The sequence below is a fragment of the Oryzias latipes genome, chromosome 20 (genome assembly GCF_002234675.1).
Source record: "Oryzias latipes chromosome 20, ASM223467v1".
NCBI classification, from domain to species: domain Eukaryota; kingdom Metazoa; phylum Chordata; class Actinopteri; order Beloniformes; family Adrianichthyidae; genus Oryzias; species Oryzias latipes.
In genome coordinates this window covers 18,126,608-18,144,647 of record NC_019878.2, presented here as the reverse complement: position 1 = coordinate 18,144,647, position 18,040 = coordinate 18,126,608, and the positions used below count along the sequence as shown (strand labels likewise).

Sequence of the window (18,040 nt, the reverse complement as noted above, 5' to 3'; positions counted from 1 at the left end):
TATGACTTTTGGCAATCTTGTAGCGTACAAGAAACACTTTTCTATATTGATTAAAAGACTAAATGTTTTGTAATTGTATTTTTTAGAGAAATGTCTATTTATTTATTCACTTAATAAAACCTTTCAGAAGCTTTTTTTAGCCATTTTGAATTGAACTTTATTGGTTTTACAGAGAAGAAAGTCACCCATCATGGCAGTTTAAAAGAAAACAACAATGCAAACTCACAGAACACCAAATAGTCACAAAAAACTGTAAATAAACAAATAGATAAATAAAAGACTATTTTTTGATGACCTGGTCATACAGATGAGTTGTAAAGTCTGATGGCGGTGGGAATAAAATGCAGGGGAAAGATTCCTAACTAAATAAATAGGATAAATAAATGATGCCTCATGTATCTTATATATTTTTAAACATAACAGGATTGATAATACAGATGATAAAATTAGATATATTTTTTTAATTGTGTTTTTTCACCCTTTCAGAATAAAAAAACAAACATTTTAGAAAATAATAGAATAAAACTTGATTGATCCCAGAAAGTGAAAATTACCAAGGAATTGGACCTTTTTCCCCCCCCAAAAAATTTTGTTTTACACTTTCTGTGACAAACCCCAAATGTCAGTCTGAATTTTACACAACCAGCACTGACAGGTATTCCAAGAGCACTTGAGTAAATATTTATTTTTGATATTTATTTATCTTTATCAAGAATTTTTTAAATACTATTTTTTTCTTTTGTTTGAGCATACAATTCAAAAACAAATTAAAACGAATAACCCTATAAATATCATCAACCACACATGAACTAGAGTCTTGGTGTTTGGGGTCGCGGGGTTGCTGGAGCTAACCCAGCTGCTGTTGGGCAAAGGCAGGGTACAGCCTGAACAGCCAGTCTCATAAACATATAATTTGATGTTTGTCTGCTCATTTCAATGAACACCAATGTTTTTTGTTTCACAAGGATAAGGTCAGAATTCAGGATCAAGGTCGCTCCATATTTAGTTTTAATAAGCGACCACAGTTCCAACTGATTTATCTCAAATGTTTGAGATAAAATCAAAGATTTAAGGTGGTATTTTTTGCCCCTTATTTTTCTGCAGTAACTAGTGGGAAACCACTGTAGGTAAAACACTGAAAACATGATGGTATTGCCACTTCTTGTGCATTATTCTGTTCTGTTTCTATGTTGGCTGACCTCAATGACAACTGTCATTGTTTTAAAATTAAAAAACATTTTTTTTGGTATTCATTCTAAGAAGCTGCAACCTCCACTTCCTGACTCTCTTACAAATGACGACGTGACCAGTGAAGCGCTCAAAAACAAGTCCCTTTAAGTCCGATTACAGACACTGTCAGTGTTGATCTCCCAGGCTCTAAACACGTCAGCAGGTCATTCCTGCTGGGTGGCTTTCTTGTGGGTTTGCCTCGTCAAGAGTGAGAGTATCGGCTTGCAGGTGATGTTTACGCAACAGGTAATGTAGTCTCGATGATGCAAGCTCAAATGTGATGAAAGGTGACAGTCACTGGGGCTCATATTTGTTACGTTGACACAGATAAAAATGTTTTCACTGATTTTAACAACAAAAAAGCAGCCTAATCCTGAAGACGGAGATGTCCAGAAGCAGCTTTTTACCCCTTCACGAGTGTCCCAGCATTTCCATGCAGAGCTGTTTTGGTCAGAAATGCCTTTTTCTGTGTGAGACTGAGTGCAGTGAATAGCAATTGGATATTTGCATCTCTCTGAGGACTCTCTCAGTATTGCTTGCAGATGTCTGCACTGCTAAACTGTGCTGAGGATGAGAGCTTTGAGGTCTCTGGAGAAAAAGTCCAATCTCTTCTCCAGCTGATGTTTTGTTTTTACTTCATAAAGTCGATAGATTATCTAACACGTACCTGCAGAAATGTAAGATTTATTATTATTATTATGATCTAAGGTATTTAGGTGTTGGAGCAGCTTTTTTCTCTATATTACTGCACAAGTTATGAATATAAATACACGAGGACATACTGTTCCCTTCCTTATGTTTTAAAAAATATTGTTGACTTAAAAATCAATAAAGCTACAGCAAAAACATTCTCTTTTAAGGTCAAAAGCCTTTCTGGTACATTATTCCTAATGGAGAAACCCAGCTTAAGGCTTTTTTTTTTCTTCTTATCCAGCCTTTGTGTCTGTTTTCATTTTGCTTATTTTACTGCAGCAGACTTTGTAAAAATGTCACAGCAGCACAGTGTGTTTATCAAAGACTCGTGTGGTAAAACTGTTCAATGATAAACAGAGAATTACGCGAAGAAGGAAACCTTTTATCTGGAGGTCTAGTGAGTTTAAGCAGAATCCGGCCTGTCAAAAAAACATCCTTTATTTATTCTGCAATAAAATCAGAGGACTATTGAGGATTTAAAGATTTAAAAACCTCAGCATTAGACTGTTTTGACACCAGACAAGTTATTAAATGCACAATAGTGTTTGTGTACATCATAATCTGACTCTTGATGCTTTTATCTGTTTTGATTTATGAGTCAGCAGTCTGCAGTAAGGGATCATTGCCTGATGTTGTTGCTCTGTGTTTCTTTCTTTATTTTTTTAATTCAATCAGATAAGTAACTCTACTCTGCTTGTAGTCTTGGCTTTACTCTCTTTTAGAGCTTTTAAAATATTAGGCTATTTTGTGCCCAATGATCGTTTTAAACTGACCATAAAATCAACTTTCAGAATTTTTTCATCAAAAATATTGTTCAAATCTTTATTAGACAAGCAAAAGTCGACATTGTTTCCAATTGTATTCAGCTTTTAAAAGCTGTTTTCAAAAGTTGCTGTCCATTGAAGCACATTGTGCGCACATTTAAAAAACGTATTTTCTTTTATAAACATTGCTCATTTTATGCCTTTTAGTCAAAAATCCACAATGATATTATAATCTTTCACTTTTTACATTTTAACTTTGCATCTTTACAAGACATCTTTATTGTTTTAGAACCTTGTTCGTTTGATTTTACCTCTACTATTAACTTTATTGAATGATTGGTCACTTTAGCAGTGATCAGTTTCAGACGTCAGCTTTCAACAAATGGCTATTTGCAAAAAGAAAAGAATATTTTTAAAAGAACATTTTTTTTTTACTCTCAAAATTCTCCAAGAAGATTGCTTTAAGATAAGATTAGTTGTCAGACAGTAAAGAAATCTGTCAACTTTCAGCAAATTTTTAAACTCAATTTAAAACCTTAAAGATTTTGTTTGAAAAGTTTGAAGAATTCTGTGTTTTGGACCCACATTCCCATCTTCACTGAATTCTGAGGCAAATTTCTTTAACATACTGTTTTATTTATCAAATCCTTATATTAGTTTGACTCACAAACAAACTTCTATCTGCTGTAAGTCTGAAACATTTCAAAAAGGTTTTAGATTCCCAAACTAAATGCTAACAGGAGATAACTCTGACACACATCTCGACATCTCGTCAAACGTTCCCGTTCCTTGGAGCTCCAGAGTGAGAGGAGTTTTGACCAGAGGCGCCTGAATCAGCACCACAGCCCTGAACTCCCTGTCCTCACTGAAACACACGACATTCCCGCCCGTGAGTCTGACGTCCTTACTGTTATCTTTCTATTTTGGTTTGTTTACCTGGGAGTGAAGCTGATCTGAAGATGCTGTTTGACGCTGCAGGTCCCATGGGGCTCCTTCGGCCGGAGCAGCCCAAAGTTTGGTGTAACTTTAAAAACGTGAGATTCCCGACTATCTGCCTGTAGAAACAGGAACAGACTCACTTCAGGATCACTGCACAAACTGAGTCTTAAACAAACTAGAAGGAGCTGAATTTCCAGAAGAAAATGCAAGGGTAAAAATTGGCAAAAACAAAAAAATAAAATAAAGAAATGATCAAAGTTGACCATTAATAAAGTGAAAACAGCACAATAACAAAAAAGATGTTTTTGTGAAAAATGCTGGGTCTCGAACCAGCGAGCTTCTGCTACAAGGATTCTCCATGTATTTCAATGGAGGCAAAACTCCTGGAAAGGTTCAAGGATTTGAAGGACCAAAAGTCATAGCTGAAAGGAATGAGCTGAATGAACTGAACATTTGAATAGTTGAATGGTTAAAATAGCGGAAAAATTGTAGTAGGAGTTAAGCGGCAAAAAATGGCAGAAAATACTTTAAAAAAGAAAGAAAGAGAATTAGAAAAACAATGGAATAAAGACAAGAAAAATAGTCTTATTCTCTGTCTTGCAAGAAAAATAATCTCATCAGGAAAGATTTTCAAAAGCAAAATTGTCTTAGTTTGAGAAAATGTGTAACAGTGACTAAAATTTCTTTCTTGTTTTTTCTTACCCCATTGGCCTTTTTTCTTGCCTACTGTTATTTAAAAGAAAATTAGCCAGGATTTTTGACTTATTTCTAAGGGATCTGTTTTTGTAGTGAAGGTGAGAAATATAAATTTAGTAAATAACCAAAAGAAAGCCTTCTCTGATGGTTATGTGTCAACGGATGAGTGGTTACTTGCAGTTGATTTCCAGTAGGTGTGGGATCCTCTGCAAGAAAGAGTTATTTCTCTGCTTTTTGTTTGCCCAACGTAACAAACTCCAAAGCTGAGACGGTCAGTGGAGAGGCTCAGCGTGGACAGGAGTAAATGAGCACAGAGAGGCACAATCTGCAGAGAAAGAAGATCCATTTGCTCACAGAGAAACACAAATCAGAGTAAATTGCCTTGATGTCTCTAACCTGCAGAGAGTTGTTGCTATAGTGAATCAGGAGGTTTTGCTCAAACTTCAATTTCTTCAGACCCTTTTCAGTGTTGACCAGTGTCACCCCTGGTGGGACTTTCTCTTCTGTCTGGTCTGCTGTGTCCACAAGATGCATGGTAGGGTGAAAAGCCACTTTCACCTGTAGCGTTCGTGAGGAGAGGCGTGATTTTTGCACCTAAATCATCTAAATTTGCCTCCCTCACATCTTTTCACCTGCATGGTGTCCCTTGGCTGAAGCACCAGAGCCTGTCTGCTCCCTGCAGAAGGGCGGCTGGAGGTGCTGAACACTTTCTGCTTAGCCTTTAACACTGAAAATGGAGGCTGAGTCTCCATTCTGAAGTGCAAAGCCACCTCTGAAGTATTCCTCAGCTGAAATGTCTGTGAAACGTCAAATTCGCAAACCACCAGCTAGGGGAACGAAACAACAAACGCCCCGCTGATTTCTCCAAATGTTATGCACAATTTGAAACAGTTATTCATGCACCGGTGATAACTGCCGTCAACCCACCTCCTTGTGTGAATCCACTTTCAGTAAATCACCAGCAGAGGCCTTAAACTCCAGCGCCTCGCCCACCTCCTCCATTTGCACTAACAGCCTGCATCAGCAGGAATCCAGGGGAAGAAAAGCGGCTCAATCAGACCACCTCTGTGCCCGCTCGCCTAACCTCAGCTCATTTTAATTTAGGAAACATAAATTGAGTTGGATGCACGGTGGGTCTGGGAGACATAAATAGTATGAATGTAATTGCTTACGCTGCAGGCTTCACGGCTGCTTGTAGATCCACTCTGACAGGCTGTAATTCCAAACCCTGTGCCCTTCTGACTTTACCTGGAACACACGCAGCCATCTGTAAAACACACAGTATCCCAAAATCATTTAACTTAATTTTTTTCTTTTCTGGGTCCAAATATTAAAGAATGTGCACCTCAAAGTCGAGGCTCATGAAACCCAGAGCGAGGCCCGAACATCTGCTCTCGGAAACACACTCAGACGGAGTCAAGGGCGTGAAAGAAACGTGGATGGTCGCTCCACTCTTCGCTGGAATCACCTTGATATTTAAACAGAAATGAAAACTGTTCGTAACCAGAGGAACAGTGTTCAAACTTTAAAATGAGTATGGCTAAAATCTCTAACTATTTGTTGTGGATTGATGCAGAAGGGATAATCGGAGAGTTTCCCCACGTGAGGCCGGATGTGGACGGAGACAAGTTTTTTCTTTGCATGAGATGTTAAAGCACAACCTTCCTCTCCTTCTGCATCTCCTTGGTCCTCCTCTCCCTGAAACTAATAGAGTTTGGTTTGAGGAAGGGTTGGCATAAAACGTGCAGGTTCCTCCCTGAATGCACCTGTGCAGCAGTGCTGCAGGAAGTTCCATCAGATCCAAGTGTGGGGGTCTTCTCCCCCCGTATCTCAGAAAGCCTCCTCATCTTTTCACTGCCGTCAGCATCTTTGGGAGGAAACGGCTCTCCAAATGCCAGCACCACATCCAGCAGTTTGCTGTCGTCCTTCTCGATGTTGTAGGTCTCCCAGTCCATGCGGATGTCTGTCGTACAGAAAACAGCAGCTCCTCTGAACTTTCTTTAATTCAGAAAGATGCCAAACAGCAGAAATGTTCAAGTCAAACAAACAGCTTCCAGTTAAAAGACTCGCCAAATGTGGAGGGGTTGTTAATGCGTAGAGGATGAGAAACGGTGTCACCTCCGGGTATGCAGGTGCCAAAACTAACAACACAAGCAGGATAATCTAGTTAAAGTACACAACATTATAACTAACATGTAAAAAAGAGACATGCTGAGTGCAACAGACCGTATGATTGGCCCCTGGAACTGGTTATCTGTTCTTGGACCAGTCATCTGGAAGTAGAGCGGGCAGCCTCTGACAGCCATCCGCAGTGGAATAATCACTGCTTCCAGATCGCCAACCTTCCGTGGGAAAGCAAACGCCATTTCCATTTATTCCATGAAATAATGAATAATAAAACATAATCCTGGAGAAGCTCTCAGATCACATTAAAAACACACTTTGCATATGAGGTTGTCGCTGTATTCCCCCCACATGTCGGTGACGGCGGTCACAGCCACAGTTTGCGTTTCAAATGGCCCCAGCAGCCCCGAGTCTGGAACCACACGGAACGCTGCGCCTCTCCCATCAGCAAGGAGCTGACTGACAAACTCTGATGAGAAAAACAATCAAAACAAGTCAAACCACAGATGCTTTCTGCTTTTTTGAACAAATACAAAGATTTGAAGCTCACCTTCCTGCGTTTTAGCTTCTAACTTCTCTGCTTTTATAGTTTGGAGCTTGGTCCTGACTTTTGGGCATCTGTGAGTAAGATACAACCATGTCTGTTTGTGACGGTAAAGGTATTCTGTGACTGACAGCACCCTTACCCTTGTTCTGGTTCTGGTTTTAAAACCTTGCAGGTGAAGTATTCAACCTCTATGGCAAAAGGAGCTGCGATTGCAGTTTGATTGGTGATCAGCAGCTGTCTGGTGACAGGGTTCTTCAAAATGACATCATCTCCAAAGTCAAGCTCCACTGGTGAAGTGCAACGACCATTCAGCGGGAAACTGCAAAGTATGGAAAACACAAGGACTGAATATTTTATCGCCTGGCTTGCGCTCTGCGCGGTTTTCAAATGCAAAACCGGGTTTGTTACCCGTCACTGGGCAGCGAATAGGACACACTGAGTTTCTTGGGTTTAGAAGCAGCAATTCCAAGAATCAGAGGCAAGTTCATACCCTCCACCTCACAGAGCGCAGCCACTTCAGTTAGCTCCAGCTAAGAACATAAAAACACTAAGTCAATAAAACATGTTCTCTGAGAGCAAAAAGAAACCAGCATTTTAGCAACATTGTGTACTTGATTGAACACACACCTGTGCTCAAAGTCCAATCATCTTTTGATCAACTCTAAAAGCATTCCCAGTGGTAATTATGGTTATGCCGCTCTGTCGTTTCTTCAGAGCGGCAGTAGTTCAGTAGAAATTCGCCTCTGCGTTGTCCTCCCTTCTTACCCTCCCTGTTGCTGAGAGCTCTCTGTTTTCACACGTTCTCCCGCTAGCTTACAGTCCCTCACACCCCCAACCTAACATTACCGGTACAACAAAAATGATGAGCAATATCAGAGCTATCCAGCTGCACGGTTTTGAGCCAGATGTCCGCTCAGATAAAGAAAACAAAGACGTCTACAAGTGGATGCATCAGAATGGAGCAGAGCACGGAGCTTCTGGCTCGCCCAGTGTGGTTCATACGTCATAACTTCACTCTTTTTCGAACAGCAATCATTTCTATTCAGAAATAGAAATTTGTGCTTAATTGTCTTAAGATGTGTCCCCTATCATGCCACAAGAAAATGTTCCGCTTTCCAGGTCTTCAAAGTGGGACTTACATCAGCGTGAGAGGTGAACTCTACTGTCACCTCCAGGCTTTCATTTGGTCCAAGGACACCGGAAGAAGGAAAAAAACTGGCGCTACAAAATGAGCACTGTTTACCATGGAGCTGACTCTGCAGGGGGAAAAACACACACACAGGGATGCATGAGTCATCCCCCTAACAATATGAACAGATAAGATGCAGATTAGAGTCTTTCTGCTGGATGTGTTGTCACCGCTCAGTGAGTTCTTTGAAGCAGAGGAGCATACCACCCAGCTGAACTTTGCTGGCAGCGCAGTCTGGTTGAAAAGCGTTACAGAGGCGGATTTTGGAACTCCAAGGTAAATTTCAGTAAAGGCGAGCTTGCAGTTAAGGAGACACACTTGAGGAGACTGCACATCTGCTTGAATCCAAACGTGGCTGTTAGGACATACAAGTTTGTGATGGGGAGCAGAATTTCTTTATTTAGCTGCTATTGACTTAACAGAAGAAAGTTTTGTAAGGATTTTGCTGCATGATTTTACTCACCATCCGCGTCCGTTCTCAACTTCTAGCTCCAGTTCTGCTTTAAACTGCTGGCAGAACTGTGGCGTGAAGATCACCTCTACACTGCAGGAACCCAGCGGTGGCAGCATTCCACTGCATGGCTTCACTGAGATCTAGGTTTAGACACAGATTACTAACAGAAATGAAAAAAGAAAAAGAAAACCTGCTTGTATCTGTCATGGGTTCCTTCTCTGAGTCCAAACCTGTGTGACTTGGCTCTCCTCCAGCTCAGCCTTCTCCATCAGTGTCCAGAAAGCTTCGAGCTGGGTGGTGTTTGTGAGTTCCAGGCTCCTGTGAGTCTGTTCTCCAAGCCTCACAAGCCCAAAGTCCACACTGGGAACACTCAGAGTCACCATGGGACCCTATTTAAGAATACATGTGTGAGAATATCAAAGGGACAAAGCACTGTTAGAAATGTATCACCAGTTAGCTCTTACTTTAAAAGAGACTTCTATTGGTAGAGTGATGGGTTGAAGGTGGTGCTCTATGTTGCAAATTAAGTTTGTCTTCAGCTTCTCCGGTTTCCTTCCAGACAAAATGAGGTCAAAATCAAAGCATTCGTTCTCCTCTGGACAAAAAAAAATGAAAGAAATAAGTTTAAATAAAAAAAAATAGATGAAAAGAGGAGGGAAATCCACTTTTTCATGTGAATAAATATTAAAGAGCAATGCACCTATTCTTCCAGTAGGGGGCTCTACAACCATCGTGTGGTAACTGCTCTTCAGCTTCTCCCATTGAAATAATATGAAGGTTTTACTATGATTCCACATCTGGAATATAAACAGAATTTTAAAGTAAGTAAAACTATTTATTCATATTTATTTTAGCCAAAAGGAAAAAAAAAAGTGTAACCTTAAACTGCCTGTGAGTGGTGGTGCAAACAAAAATCTCTCCTGGGATTATAATGGCATAGGGCTCCAGAAGGATCTGAAAGGGCTCTGTTGACCCCTTGACCTCTATTTCCATGGCAATGACAGTCTCCACGGGCTGAAAGATGCTGATGATCATGCAGGCACACCATGTCAGAAAATCTTTTGTGATTCATTCTTCTTTGCATGCAATGCCCTCTGGTTTTAGTCCTACTGACACACACAGATACAGAGAATCGTACTTGCTGTCTCTGGGTTCTGATGGGGGATCAGGAGCATCTCTCAGGACCAAGCGGCAGACACTATGGTAATCCTTTAGCTAAAAGCACATAAACAGTTTGACTGAAAAAAAGAGGATAGATCCTATTTTCTTCTCATTCATTCTTCCCTTGCCTCTTTTGGACAGAAGGTTAGCAAGAACTCTTGATCCTGATATGGAGGAAGTAGACCTGCCACAGGGCTGATCCGAAACGCATCATCTGTGGCTGGGTGAAAATGGATCTGAGAGGGTTCGGGGACTTCTCCTGGGGGTAGGGGATACAGATTGGGCTGCCTGATTTGCCACTGAAAAGGCAGGTCCAAGTGGCTTCAAAAGGAGAAAAAAGAACCAGGTTTGTGAAGAGGATTAAAAAAAAAAAGGAAGGAAGGATTTCTCTCTGTTTACTTCTGTAAAAGCAAAACTCACAGGAGTTTTATTTTGGAAAACTTTTTCTTTTTTTTTTTTTGCAGAAACAAGGTTTGCATTATAGTGATTTTATAAAATAAAAAAAAGGAAGTGTTGTCAACCTTCCAGCTGTATGCAAGTTAGTTTAACTGTCATTAAACCAAGCTACCTACTTCATTGTGTGTCTAGAGTTCCAGATGATTCCTTTAAAGATAGATAGATAGATAGATAGATAGATAGATAGATAGATAGATAGATAGATAGATAGATAGATAGATAGATAGATAGATAGATAGATAGATAGATAGATAGATAGATAGATAGATAGATAGATAGATAGATAGATAGATAGATAGATAGATAGATAGATAGATAGGATAGATAGATAGATAGATAGATAGATAGATAGATAGATAGATAGATAGATAGATAGATAGATAGATAGATAGATAGATAGATAGATAGATAGATAGATAGATAGATAGATAGATAGAAAGCTCAACGAAATAGAATTGTGGTGGTGTTTAAAACGAAACGTGTGAGGCTCACACATTGTTCCGGATGACGAGCCTTTTATGTTGCACAGAATGAGGGTTGCACACGTCAAATCTGACATAATGCTCTGCAGTGACGTCGTGAATTTCCCCAGCTTCAGGAGTTTCCTTCTCTTCTGATACGAGCTGCAGGGCAACCAGCTGGCCTTCACCTGGGAAACCCAATGCACGTCATTCCAATTTAAGGGAGATTCAAATGGAATTGGGACTTGATGGAATATCTTTTGGTGTCCAAATTTTACCTTCGATTGAAAAGTCTTTAACCTGACAGTTGTCGCAGACAAATGTGTAAGTCTGTCGGCTCTTCTGTGCAGTAGTTGGAGAGAAAACCACCTACAAACATGCAAAATATTCACTCAATAGAGCTAAATTGTAGTTCAAAACATATTTTTAGATAAGGTCTGAACACTTTGACTACTTCTTTACGACTTTGATTCTTTGTAAGAATAAAAAGTCTTATAGATTGACAAACTTACCTCTATAACAGTGGTGTCTCCGGGCTCCAGCTGAAACAGAGAGGGTCCCACTGCAAAGGGAGGCTGCTCAGAGAAGTACGTCCTTGACAGAGACTAACCACACAAAACCAAAGATTACATTTCAAAACTCAGAGTTTTCAAACAGATACAATTATTTTTGTTGATACCATTTGTTTTACCGCTTTTGGTTTTAAAAGGCAGCAAAGAGATGTTTTACCCTTAGGTTGGAGAAAGGCCACTGGCTTTTGGGAATGATGCAAAAAGTCCCGGAGCTCTGTCCAACATTTTGGCACAAGAACTCAACGTACTTCAGTCCTCCAACCAGACAATAACCACAGTCCAGAACCTTCGGCACTACGGAGGATTTTACAGAACCACAACTAATGAATCAATTGTAAAACCATTCAATTCCTCACATTGACAAAGCTGTTAAAGACCCCCTCTGATGAAAATTGAGCTTTTGGTGGCATTTTTCTGATGATGCAGGAAGTATGAAGAAAAGCTCATGGGAAATCAGCACAGTCTTACTCCCCTTCGAACACTCAGAGGCAAATTTCTAATGAACTATGGCTGCTCTGCAGAAAATGACTAGAAAATTACTGAGTTTTTTTTTTAATCTTACGGCTAAAAACTGCACAATAATAATTTAAAGATGACTGCGGACCCTTTTACAATAGATCAATAGATGACCGGGGCGGGACTTTAAGAGCAGCCATACTTACAGGTGAGTATAGGAGGAGGTCGTTGAGCTTCAATCGGCACAAGGAGCACCTGTTCAGCTTGGGTCTCGACCACTAGAAAATCCTTGTAGTCTTCAAGGGAGTCTGGAATGAAGCGCAGCGAGTATTTGCAGCTCATCCCGGGGGCAATGGTGCCCTCTTCACTGGGAAATCTCCCTGTTAAAACACATTTCATCTCTTATGAGTGTGGTTTACAATGCAGGTATTTGCTGCTGGTGAAAAGAGCACAGCTTCTTCTGTCGTCGTGTCACAGACTTTAGTCACTCTTTTAGTTTTCCACACCACACTGCATGCAGTGATGATGCTCAACGCCACGCAAGGTGAAAGAGCTCACCCAATCCAATGGAGAAGTGAGGGGAGTTGGGAGGCAAAACTCTGATGTGACGGCTTGAAGAAGTGACATTTCTTAGCTCCAGTGTGGTCTGTAACAAAAGAAGGAGCGTCACTGTGTCTATTCATGTGCAACAATTTTTCTATGCTTTATAAAGCTGGAATTGCTTGGAAGAAATCACAGAAACTAACCTCATAGATATGCCCCACTTTGTAGCCAGTAAAAGTCACCACTGATGGCTTTGCAATAAATATGGGAGGAGGATCACCTGACAAGCTGTCCCCGGTTTGTAATGGAAAAAAAAGCATGATAAGTCTTGCATAGCTAAAATAACAAGGCCTTTATTTAAAAAAAAAAAACCCGTTTGGTGCCTGTTTTACATTCCAGTGTTTCCTTGTCAGCTTTTTTAAGCATGGAGAGATGCAGAAACACAGCACCGTTTGTATACAATGAGTCACAGTCTGCTAATCAATGGATGAAAAAAAAAAATCATGGAAAAGTTGCAGTGAGTATCAAAGGGAATCCTGTTACTCATCTACTGGACTCAACCCATGGAAAGTTGTTTCCACTGAGGTAAAGGGCTTGCCCCCTTTCATGTAAAGTATATCCCAAACTGATGACCTACTGCATCAGCACCGGATAAATATTTACCATACAGTAAAAATGGAAGTCTTTACACACACGTCACTATAGTACCTTTGCTCTTCAGCGGTTTTACTCTGATGCTTTGTTTTTGATGGGCCCCTGCGCTGAATGAGAGACACGCCACCCTGCTCTGCTGTCGGTGAGAGGAAACGGGGATTGCGCAGGAAGTTTTGGCGATCCTTCAGCTTCTGAATTTCTCTCATCCCTTCTACTTGATCTGTTGCGCTCAGCTCATCCTTCCACTTTGGTCTTGGTTTGGTTTGGGCGACATTCTAAAACACAGGTTTTAATATAATTTTTGGCCTTATGACACGAAAGTACCAAAATCTTAATGTCATCATCATTCGGCATCCTGAGCTCCCAGCACCAATCAAGTCCAAGATATTTAGAAAGAATATTTGAAACAAAAGAAACCTCCTAAATCACAGCATAATTTGGAAATTTGTAAAAAAAAAAATCATTATTTAAATAGAAAATGTAAGTAGTACAGTACACAGGCTATGAAATAGATATAGGAAAAAAGTAAAATAAGGGGGGAAAAAACATTTTTAATAACTGTTCTGACTACATTTACATTTTCATTTGTTGACATAATGATATTCAATTTATTTTTTTTATAAAAAACTCTGTCTTTAGCTTTTTTTTATTTCTTCCTGTTGCTTAACTTGTACAATTGGATTTAATATAATAATAAAAAATGTTTTTAAACACTTCTATGCGTTGGCATATCATAAAAACAGAAAATGAGATTATTGTAGAGCTAAAAGCAGTTCTCTTTGAATTTTTTGTTACCTTCTTGAGGTCATTTTTCCCTCTTTGGCCATCTGAGTTGGAGTCCAAGGTCAGGCTGTGATCTAAAACACTCATTGCTAGCTTTGTCTTTTCTTTAGTGGGTGTAAAACCATAACCTCGAGGCTCTTTTTTCATAGACATGGTGTCCGAATTGGTAAGCTTAGCCACATTGTATTTATCTGAGAAGAAAAGAAATGGAACAAAGAAATGTTCAATCAATGAAACTCTGGTTTAATGAAATTAAGTCCTTAAAAGGGTCAAGTACCTGCAGCTCTGGCGGGTGGCTCTTGTGTTGGTAAGTAGTCTTGAGGAGAAATTAAGTCATTTGCTTTAAGAAGATTTTCATCCACACACCATGGAAAGGCAGACTTGACTGGAAATCACGCATAAGTATCAATTAAATAAAATGTTGAACTTCCTCTCATTTCCAGTAAAAAGCCTTTTTGTCTAAATCAGGGGTCTGCAACCTTTAATACAGTATAGGAGCCATTTGTAACAGTTTTTTAATTGACCAAAAACCCAGCAAAAGCTGCAAAATTCCACTTTACAATTTAGACAAATACACTTTATGTTTTTTTGGCCATTAAAGTATTAATTTACAACATCTGGCCTTTAAATATTTTTTTTAAAAAAAGGTAGTATTTTCTTATAATATAACAACTACAACTACTTTTGAGTTTTTATAGAAGCACATTCAAGTTTTTTTCAAAATAAAATACATACTATGTTAAATAAAATAAGGTTATGAGATAAGAATATGTGCATAAAGGTTAATCTAATAGTTAACCACTCTGAATAAACTTGTTTTTACTTGTCCTGTCCAACAGCTGGGCAAACAGATGACAGCTGAAGGCCTCTTGTGTTGGACATATTTTTACTTTAACAACAGGGGTTATGAATTTTCTGACAAACCAGAGGTATGTCTGAATAAACCCCTTTTGTAATCAAGGCCAAACTTTATTCTGAGTAACCCTTTTGCCATCATTTTGCTCGATTATCTGACATGACAAAAGTCTAAACAGAGATGACAAAACTTTATTAGGTAAAGCAATGTGACCATTACTACATAACAATTCTTTTTATTCATGACACTTTTCATCAAAGCTAAAGAGCCACAAGAGAGGAATAAAGGAGCCACAAATGGCTCCAGAGCCTAAGGTTGCAGCCCCATGTTCCATATTGATCAAACAATAATTTAGAATTAAATGGCAAAAATAAAAATAAATAAAACCTATGAAAAGGTCCTGGTACTCTGAAATGTCTCCAAGATTCTCTGTCATCCTCTCAAAGGCATGCTTTTCCTTGGCTGCAGCCTGAGCTCTGGCCTGGATCAAATGACTCTTCAGTTTTTCTGTTTCCTTCATGCTCTGGTTATATTCAAAGAAGGCCTGGGTTTGTGAACACAAACAGTGTGTGACTGAATCATCATAATAGGTTTAGTCCAAGCAGATGTGAACAATCAAGGGTCTAGGTCTCCAAACCTGCTGAAGCTCTTCAACATATCTGCAGTGAAAGCCGTCTCTTCCATTTTTTGTCTTGACCAGATTAGACAAAAGGTTCTCCCCGATAATTTCATTTGAATAAATGTCCGGAAAAACACTTTTTAAAACATGGAAATTGGAAATGTCCTGAAAGTCAAAAACAGTTTCTAAATTATAGCTTTAAATGATAGTTTGAAATGGTTGAAACGTGATATTTATCATGGTTGATTTTACCTGAGTTTTTCCAGAAGCAGGTCTGTGGGCACTCGTGGAAGGATCAACATACATCCTCCTCTTTTATTTTTTAGCTTAACAAAGAAACAAGAAGAAAATTCGTCGATTCAAGCTAGCTTACCTGTAAGTAAAACAAAAAGTGGTTAGATCAAATGTGCATTTAAACCCAAAGTCTGCGGAAAAAGTCAAAATAGAACCTTCAAAATGAATAAGTTTGTCACCAAGTTGTGTCAGAGACAGTTGACGTGTTGTCGTGCTGTTGCCTAGCAACGGGGATCACTTCCTACACAACCGGAAATCGGTTTCATTCGGGTAAATTGTTTCAAAATTGAAGACACGAAAATAAACATCGGAAATATTTTATGCCAAAAACAAGTATTCAAGAAATAAATAAATATGTTGAGCTCCCATTTGTTGTGATTATAATACAAACTATTTTGAATAATTATTTTTTAAACTCCTACTTAAAATCATACCTTAGTTATTTCTATAAATATCTTTATATTTTAGGTTAATAATACTGAAATGGGATTCGATATCTTAAATAGGATTTCAAAAATATTATTTATCAATATAACTATCAAGTTTCTGAACTTACATAATACTGAAATAAAATGTCTGTTAGAAACATGATCTTTTTTTTCGTATGTTTTTGTTTTGTTTTTGTCTTGTAGCATTTTTAAAACTGGTTTCACTGAAATTTCAATAGGAATTATGATTGTTTTTGATTTTTATTAATTATTTTCATTATATTCATTTCATTTGAAAAAGTATTATTTTGAAATGTGTTGTTTAGTCTTACTTGCAAGTCTCACTAGTTTTACTGTGTATTTTGTCATTGTCTTATGGTTTATACTTAATATTGCAATTAAAAGAAAATCTCCTACAAACCTGAACTATTTGTATTAATTGAAGACTTGTTACCGCTGACTAAACCTGTTCAACTTCCTATTTAAGACATAGCACAGTAACAAGAATTTATGGCTAAATAGCTAAAATAGTAAAATATTGTGTCTCACACTAAATATTTACTATGAACACACTTTGAATAGCACTGTGAGCTGCGGTCCAGCAAGTCCAGAGCACACAGCATGCCCCACAGACTTTGCATGGCAAACAGGTGAGGTCACGTTTTTGCATATTTTCATACTCTTCACTAATTTTCCTTTCTAACTTTTAAAAATGAAAATTAGTGAAGGGTATGAAATCATTTTTCCGCATTTACAACTGTGAACATTTATGGTGCATTATGGTAATATGAGCATCTTACCTTTGTTTTTTGTTGTAATCAGTTACAATAAAGTTATTAAAACTTTCAAAATCACTAATAAAAGGACTTTGATCAGCAACCATGACAGCTGTAAACACATCCATCTATTCAATTTGAATCGAGTAAATCCATTCCAGGGCCGCACAGACACACACACAGACACACGTTCACACCAAATGGCAAGTTAGAGTACCTGTCAGCAGATTTTAGAAGTGTAGGATGTGTGCCTGGGGAAAGCCCATTCCTGTAAGGGGGAAAACAGGGAATCCCTACATGGAAAGAATTACAACGGTTGTAGTGTCATCACGATGCGAGACAACAGTGCTTACTAGTACACCGCCTCCGTGCAGGCCCCTGTATAAACCATTTTCTAAAGAACAATTTCACCCCAAAAAAAACATTTTAATTTGATTTTAATTTTTGGATTGTTCTTATTTCCTGGTAAGATTCATGTAAAAAAAATTGTTTTTTTCTGCTTGTTTGTATATTAAAACAATTTTCTGGAAAGAAAACGTCCGACGTTTCCAGTAGTTCTATGCAAAATGATTTTCAAAGCATGTGGTATTTTTTACTTTCATCGAAAAGGTGCCCTTAAGACAAATGTACAGTACAAAATTCTACAGGTGTACCAAAGTACCAAGAAATTCAAAGTAACAATTTTCTTTGCTGCTTTACTCAAGTAACGTTTAGGGAAATAAGTCCTTGTTAAGGTGTAGGAGTTCACAGAAAGAAAGGTATTAATAACACAAACAAGACAAGAGCTGTCAAAACTTCCACAGGTTCCATAAACATTCACTGACTGTGTTTTTATTAAATGCTTTATATAAAAAACGATTGCTTCATTGAGCCATTTTGTTTTATTAAATCAATCCACATTCATTTGTAAAACCTGTTTTCACCACAACTGTTCCTGTTCAAACGTTGTTCTAAAAAGTTCCACCCTTTTTCAACTTAATGGTCCAAATTCCTCAGTTAATGTCTGAGAACAACCACAGACATGTTTCTGTGCTTTTCTTTATTACTTTATTTTGCTTATTTTGCAAAATATGGTGGAAAATTCACATACAAAAACAACATTTTATTCAGCGCATGTGAACATCTCCATCAACAAATCATGTTGCTGTGCTTTCTACAAAAACACCAAGTGTTGCAAGTCTGGATCAGACTGCAGCCACGCCCCAAAGGAATATGCTCTTTTCTGTCACTACGTTTGTACCAAAACTCTTGAAGCAACATGTGAATAAAAAGCCTAAATGCAAAACTGAATTGAACTTTGTTCCAGGATAAGATCATCTTCCCCTGTGTTGGTGAAAATTATTTT

At 38.5% G+C, this 18,040-nt stretch overlaps 1 protein-coding gene across 6 annotated transcripts; it reads right to left on the bottom strand.

Annotated features, from left to right (window-relative positions):
• Nucleotides 1-1,248: 1,248 nt before the first annotated feature.
• dlec1 (deleted in lung and esophageal cancer 1) lies at nt 1,249-15,788 on the bottom strand. 6 transcript variants are annotated; one of them, XM_023949946.1, is made up of 39 exons: nt 15,647-15,753; nt 15,450-15,570; nt 15,216-15,362; nt 14,966-15,122; nt 14,000-14,107; nt 13,735-13,913; nt 12,994-13,214; nt 12,489-12,573; nt 12,301-12,388; nt 11,949-12,122; nt 11,444-11,580; nt 11,227-11,319; nt 10,993-11,083; nt 10,746-10,902; nt 9,926-10,118; nt 9,775-9,851; nt 9,516-9,660; nt 9,337-9,433; nt 9,101-9,231; nt 8,867-9,025; nt 8,646-8,776; nt 8,387-8,537; nt 8,133-8,249; nt 7,402-7,523; nt 7,133-7,312; nt 6,997-7,064; nt 6,764-6,915; nt 6,549-6,664; nt 6,393-6,463; nt 6,089-6,285; nt 5,877-6,026; nt 5,668-5,790; nt 5,495-5,589; nt 5,250-5,337; nt 4,955-5,119; nt 4,719-4,880; nt 4,501-4,647; nt 3,624-3,742; nt 1,249-3,552 (listed from the first exon to the last, which is right to left on the bottom strand). In XM_023949946.1, the coding sequence occupies exons 2-39, from the start codon at nt 15,501-15,503 to the stop codon at nt 3,414-3,416; spliced, it is 4,986 nt and encodes a 1,661-aa protein (XP_023805714.1). In that variant the 5' UTR covers nt 15,504-15,570; nt 15,647-15,753; the 3' UTR covers nt 1,249-3,413. The 6 variants fall into 6 exon arrangements, 5 of the variants coding, with proteins under 5 accessions (XP_023805714.1, XP_023805713.1, XP_023805715.1 ...); XM_023949945.1 differs by having other exon boundaries at nt 4,955-5,149; nt 5,877-6,020; XM_023949943.1 differs by having other exon boundaries at nt 3,303-3,552; nt 4,955-5,149.
• Between the last annotated feature and the right edge of the window lie 2,252 nt (nt 15,789-18,040).

Coding starts and splice junctions, on each gene's coding strand:
- dlec1 (XM_023949943.1), bottom strand. CDS start 15,503: ATGTATGTTGATCCTTCCACGAGTGCCCACAGACCTGCTTCTGGAAAA. Junction 15,123..15,215: donor ATGTTGAAGAGCTTCAGCAG/GTTTGGAGACCT, acceptor TCACAAACCCAG/GCCTTCTTTGAATATAACCA. Junction 8,250..8,386: donor CAGCAAAGTTCAGCTGGGTG/GTATGCTCCTCT, acceptor TTCCCCCTGCAG/AGTCAGCTCCATGGTAAACA.